At 37.8% G+C, this 6,228-nt stretch overlaps 1 protein-coding gene across 1 annotated transcript; it reads right to left on the bottom strand.

The window, feature by feature from the left end:
* LOC109718205 lies at positions 1,405 to 5,953 on the bottom strand. Its single transcript, XM_020244293.1, has 5 exons — positions 5,799 to 5,953; positions 4,674 to 4,891; positions 3,021 to 3,251; positions 2,371 to 2,504; positions 1,405 to 1,843 (listed from the first exon to the last, which is right to left on the bottom strand). Exons 1-5 carry the CDS (start codon positions 5,943 to 5,945, stop codon positions 1,626 to 1,628), a joined length of 948 nt encoding a protein of 315 aa, XP_020099882.1. The 5' UTR covers positions 5,946 to 5,953; the 3' UTR covers positions 1,405 to 1,625.

Below are 6,228 nucleotides of genomic sequence, written 5' to 3'. Positions count from 1 at the left end.
GTTTGAGAACAAAAAGTGTAACTTAGCAAAAAAAAATACATATAAATGCTTTTGTAAACTTTTGAGACATTCCCTATTTGTACAATTATAGCATATTTTTGTTTTGGCACAGTGGAAACCAACTTTTTACATGTCCATATTCCATGTTCTTAATTTGTGTCCAACAATAAAATAAAAACTCAATAATAATAATTTGTCGACCAACTTTGTAATACACAGCTTTAAACTACTATTTTTCTTTTTATTGACACTCTCTTAACTATGGATTTTTCGGTTAAATTAAGAATTTTTCGGCATGCATTTAATAGCAAATAAATCGATTTTTCAAATATAAGCAACTAAACCAAGAAAAAAGGATGATAACAAGGTAAAAGGAATTAACCAAAAAAAAAAAAAAGCTAAAATACAGAAAAATTTATATAAATATCAATTTTTTCTTTTTCTTTTCTAAGTTTTAAAAATCTAAATCTTGCCCCCTCAAAATTTCAAACTAATGCACTTAGTTCCTTGCCGTTAGGATTTCATTACTATTCTATCTGTTTCTTATAAAATTCGACTACATATACTAAACAGATACTTAAAAATGACGAAATCACATTAAACAAATATTTTTTTTTCCTGCAGAATAAGTAAGGACAGTTTGGTCATTTCGATCTTTCCACTAACGCCGTAACTTTCTAAAAATATATTTTAACTTTGAAGAGGTAAATATAAATTTTTGAAAGTCAGAAAAAAAAAAAAAGTCAAAAAAGTGGATATGAATAGAAGGCCTACTGTATTTTAGTAAAAACTAAAACAAAACAAAAGATTAGGCATCTATGCATGCAGCTCTATCTGCACTTACCTGAAAGGGCATAAACTGAAATCACCCTCCCATGATCTCGCGGTGTCGGAACCGAACGAAACTGGAGGGTTGAATCCCTAACTCGATGTTCGGGGGTCGCAGGCTGTGCCAACCGGAGTCTCGTAGGTGGTCGCAACAGCCAGCAGCGATGGTCTGAATCGGTCGACGACAGATAAAGATGGCTCACGACAGCAGAAGTCGGCAGCATTTTCGCAAGTTCTGCAACAGATGATGACGAGCACGGTCGATGACTCGACGCCGTCCGCTTCTCCCTCTACAAATCAAATGATCTCTACATCCAGGAGACAGAGAGAGAGGTCATAAAGTGTAAAACAAGAAACCAAATGCAATCCCTGCTGATGAATAAGATTAGTTTCAAATTGCATACGCTTCAAATTTTCTTCTCCTTTCTACAGCTCAGTTTTTCGATGGTTAACATCATCTGCGGACTAAAAGATTTGAATCCAAACTTTCACGACGAAGAGGCAAAGTGTCTGCGAAACTCAAATCACAAGCAAAGGATAACATAAATTCACATCGAAAGCGATAATCACATCCTATTTGACAAATTACACAAATTTAGGTTAAAACCCACGAAAAGGGGTGATTTGATGACAAAATACGGAGTTTACATTCATAATAAACAAAAGAAAACAACATTTTACTCTCGAACCAGAACATTCCGATTTCTCTTTGAGAACGTCTCTCTATATAACTTTTACAAAACACTTGGGGAAGAGAGAGAGAGAGAGAGAGAGAGAGAGAGAGAGAGAGAGGGCAACTAATCATTGTGTTGAAACCCTGGAAGAAGGGAAGTGACAAAGCCGACAACAAACGTCTGGACCTCTCTCACGATACCCCACCAATTTAGTCCGTTCCTCCTCTCGGGTTCGGGCCGGTTCTCGTTCGCGGCCGGTGGTACTTCGTCTCCTGTGTTCTGGTTCTGGTTCTCATTCGGGTTCGGGTTCTGATTCTGATTCTCGGCTTCGAGGTTTTCCTCTGGACCAAATTAGTATGTATAATTGTGAGAAATTCAGTTTAAAAAGATTGTGTCGTAAGTGATCACAAGCGTACTGCACCAAATTGAGGAGATTTGAGCCTGCTCAACAACGCGCAAGGCTAAAGCTTGTGCCGAAATGCTGTTTGAATAGAGCCGCTCTCTCTGAGAAGCACAAAACAACTTTTTCATTCAGATCTTTTCCAGCAGCCTCTAGGTGCAGTGGGAGCAAAAGCATCAAAAAGAGCTTCTCCTTTTGAATGCAGAAGCTTACTCAGCTTCTCGGCACAGCGAAAGCTCCAAACTTTATGCTTTGCCAAAACTCCTGCCTGCAGTTTCTCAGAACAGACAAGCTGCTCCGGAAGCAAGGCCAAACTGGATGTGGAGATTTAAATTTGACTCAAATGAATAAAAGATTGGCCATGATCGGACAAAGAGGTCTGTAGTAAGCTCGATTATTAGTCGCAGGCGATTGCGATCAGGCCCTAACTTGTGAAGTGTTTTAACAAACCAAAATTTAATAGTATACCTGGTGGAGCATCATTCCGGTTGTCATGCTCAGGAGGAATCCGGTTATCTAACCGAACAGGTGGCTGAGGTGGAGGAAGTGCAACGCCTCGGCGAATCCATCTAAGTAACGGCGCAAGAGCACCAGTCTGATAACTGTAGAATACAAAATGGCTCGGAATGTGGGAAAAAAAAAACCCAATCTATGACAAGTGTAAAATGAATAGTTAATCCTCGCACTTTCTTAATATTGCGACTTAATCCCAGAACTTTTCACTTGCCCAATTAATACCTGAACTTTTTTAACCCTGTTTAACGCCCGAAAAAACTTAAATCTGTTCTTTCTCATGCTCTACAGGTAATCCTTCTCACAGGAAAAAGGGTCATATTGAATGGCTAAAGGGGAAGGGATATAATTGCAAAGTGTAGCAAAATCTGGGACTGAATTGTTTGGATGAAAAGTTGGCAATTTTTTCTTTTTCGTTTCGGAGAATACCAACATCTAGGAAATAGGTCGCAAGTAGTGAATATATAAGGGCTATATGAGCATTTTACCCTGACAAGAACTACAATTTTTTTTAGAGGGGTCACTTTTACTCGACTCACAAACTCATCCAACAAGAAATAAAAAAAACAAAAAAACTGAAGCAGAAAAGCTCAAGTAGTGCTCACAGATAAACCAGCGAGGCGAAGAACACAAGGAGAATAAACTTCTGCTTTGAACCTTCCTGGCTGAACAAAAACACTACAGCTGCCAATTTTATGATAAGTCCCAAGTCGAGCTGAAAAGCAAAGTGGAATCTCCTCACAACGACTTGTCTTTGATGATCATTCTGCTGCTGCGGCTGCCTAGGCCCCTGCCCCTGCTGCTCTTCAACAGCTACTGCTCCAGAACTTTCCCTCCTATAAATGATGACATGGAGGGGGGAAAACATCAAAGAGATGCATAAGTTCATGTACTATACTCTGCGCACCTTTTTGGTTGGCTTCTAGAACATCTTTGTGCTCCAAAAAAAGCTTACAAAAACCAAATGTTGGGTCTAACAACAAGCCTAAAGCTATTGCTAAGTCACGAAGCTAAAACGGGCCTTCCGGCCCCAAAGCAGAAGCTCCAAGATGAAGCTTTCTACTTCTACTGCAATAGGAAGTTGATGACGTATTGTAATAAAAAAACTGTTAGTGCAGTGCTTCTTCTGTTGACTCTACTCAAGCAGCACTCGGCAGAAATATTTGGTGGGCAAAAAGGTACTATTTCATATATCTACCAGCTGATTAGTCGATAAGAGAGGGTGAAAATTTTGTTCAAAGAAACCCTGCAGTGTGTGCTATCTTTTGTTTGAACACAAGGAAAGGAAGAAAGAAAGACGCATTAGAAAGGTAAAGAAAGCAGTGGATTGACTCAATAAAGAACTTAGTGAAAAGCATATAAAAGTTTCCACATGGGCTCAGAGAAGCACACCACGATTCATTTCAATAATAGTACGGGCCATCGCTAACGTAAGTACAAATTGTACCAAATATTTGAGGCAGCATAAAGAGAAAATTTATGATGCAAGCAACATGATGACATTGATGGTTAGCAGACACACAAACCTCATAAAGCAAGCAATTTCCTGAGAATTACAAGATGAACTAATCAAGAGCAAACAGGACAAAAAGGACAAAGACAAGGTGATAGACATGGCAACAAAATTGAAACTGATAGCACTGGTATATCTTGCCATTTTGTTATATCTCATTCAGCTCACTAGCGAATGAAGAAGAGGCAATAGGAGCTTGACCGCTCTGCTTTCGAAGTTTTATTCATCTGGCACATTATGCTACAATAGAGTATAGACCCAATAGGTCTTATCTATATGAAATAATGCCCTAATTCTAAAGTTGCTGTTAGAAAAAATATCCCTGATTTTTAGGGATGTTTTCCAATAAAAATTCCAAATTTCTACTACTAGATCGCGAAATATATTCTCTAATTAATTAAAAAAAGCAATTAAAATAAATACTCAATATTTCCCTACCATAAATCACAAATACTATTATGTTGGGTCGTTCTCCCAAAATTCTAAAATCAGCTAAAACAATCAGTATCTTAACCTGCTGTTACTAGCCCTAACTCATCCATTTTTTAACCTTTTCATGGGAATCTGATTCTATTACAACGAAGTATCATTCAAAGAAAAAAAAAAAGAAAAAAAAAGAAAAAATGAAAGATGGACTAGATTTAGCATAAATAAATGCTGAGTTACAATATGAGTATCAATAAAAGATACTGTCCACCACAATAACCAGAAACATGATGAAATGATGAAGATTCGGAAAACTTACGTGGGGATTTTATACTTCAGTGGAATAAGAGCACCTGGAGGATAGCCACCCATAGGCCCCATAAAGGGATGCTGTGGAATGGCATAAATTCCATGACCATGTCCATTCTCTTCTTGATTTAGAAAAGGAGGAACTCCTGGTAAGAATGGGGGGTACATGGCAGAAAACATCTCGTACGCAGCAGTTGGTGATTGTTGGGAGCGCAACATATTTGTTGCCTGGGTAACCACATAAAACAATAAATCGAAAGGTAGAAAACAAGAAGGCTAAAGGAAAGCATCTAAGTACACTATTGTGGATCATGATTTTTATTTTTAATATTTTCAATTTTTCGCTAGCGCCCACAATAGAGCTTAAACCCACAACCTCTTCTTCGTGCATTGCAGATAACAACTGCTACAACTAAGGACAGATCCAATTCAAACTACAAACCAGCCTGGCGAATTCTAGATCAACGTATTTAGTCAAATAGTTTCTCGGACTTTCACATACTATCATTATAACAAAATAGGAAAAAAAACATCACGAAAGCAGTACTACATGTGCCTCAAATCTTTGATTCAACCCTCTTCGTGTTGATGCCAAGCAAATTTTGAGGGAAACCCAAACAAATTTTCAGCTTGAGATAGGAGTACCAGCCCAGGTAAACTTTTGCAGGTTTCCAGATCGGATTTGGATTAGTTTCTGGGTAGGTAGGTTATCCCTTATATTGCGGTGTTTTGATGATAATTCATGGGTGACAACTTACTGATCAGGGACTAGGGTTTTCAAAATCCTACATTTTGATCACCACCATTTCTAATCAGAACAACAAAAACCATACAAATCCATCATTTTTAATGTTGCGTATGAACAATCAATTTACTCACTACTACAATAGAGATACAGGAAAACAAAAATTATCAACTTGTAATTAGGTCGAAATCATTTCAGAGACGAGCATTCGACTTCGTAAAACCAAATTAACAACAACAACAAAAAGGGCAGAAAACAAATGCGCGCATTGAGATCAACGCACGAACCCTAACTTCGCGATCGATTCCACAAACAAGAGATCGAAAACTGATAGCGTGAGATCGCCGAAACGGCTACGAAATTTATATGTACACATCGATCAAACCGCACCTGAGATTCGCCGATCCCCGCATCGCGCGTCTCCGGATGCGAGGGAGAGGACTCCGGGGTTCGGGTTAGGGTTTCTTCCGCCATTAGAGAGAGAGAGAGAGAGAGAGAGAGAGAGGGGATCAGAGACGATTCGAGTGAATTTCTCATTAATTTATATAATTATTTATATTGGTTAAAGTGTATGGATGGGCCTTGTACAAACCCAATATTACAAGATAGTCCCTACACATTTCACTATAATATTTCATTTTCCAAATTCTTAAATATATATATATATAATAATATAATTTTTTACTGTTAAAAAATGGGTAAATAACACATTTGACCCCTGAATTTTAGTGAAATTTTATTACACCACTAAACTTTAATTTGTTTCAATCAAGTACTCAACTTTGACATCAATTTCAATTATTAAAAAAAAAGACATGAC

This window comes from Ananas comosus, linkage group 12 (assembly GCF_001540865.1).
Source record: "Ananas comosus cultivar F153 linkage group 12, ASM154086v1, whole genome shotgun sequence".
Classification (NCBI taxonomy): domain Eukaryota; kingdom Viridiplantae; phylum Streptophyta; class Magnoliopsida; order Poales; family Bromeliaceae; genus Ananas; species Ananas comosus.
This window is presented reverse-complemented; position numbering and strand designations above follow the sequence as displayed.

Bases quoted from the DNA above. Each gene is read 5' to 3' on its own strand.
- LOC109718205 (XM_020244293.1), bottom strand. From the start codon at position 5,945: ATGAGAAATTCACTCGAATCGTCTCTGATCCCCTCTCTCTCTCTCTCT. The intron at 4,892-5,798 runs GTGCGGTTTGAT...GTGGTTACCCAG, and splicing joins CGGGGATCGGCGAATCTCAG to GCAACAAATATGTTGCGCTC. The intron at 2,505-3,020 runs GTGAGCACTACT...TGTATTCTACAG, and splicing joins TTCGCCTCGCTGGTTTATCT to TTATCAGACTGGTGCTCTTG.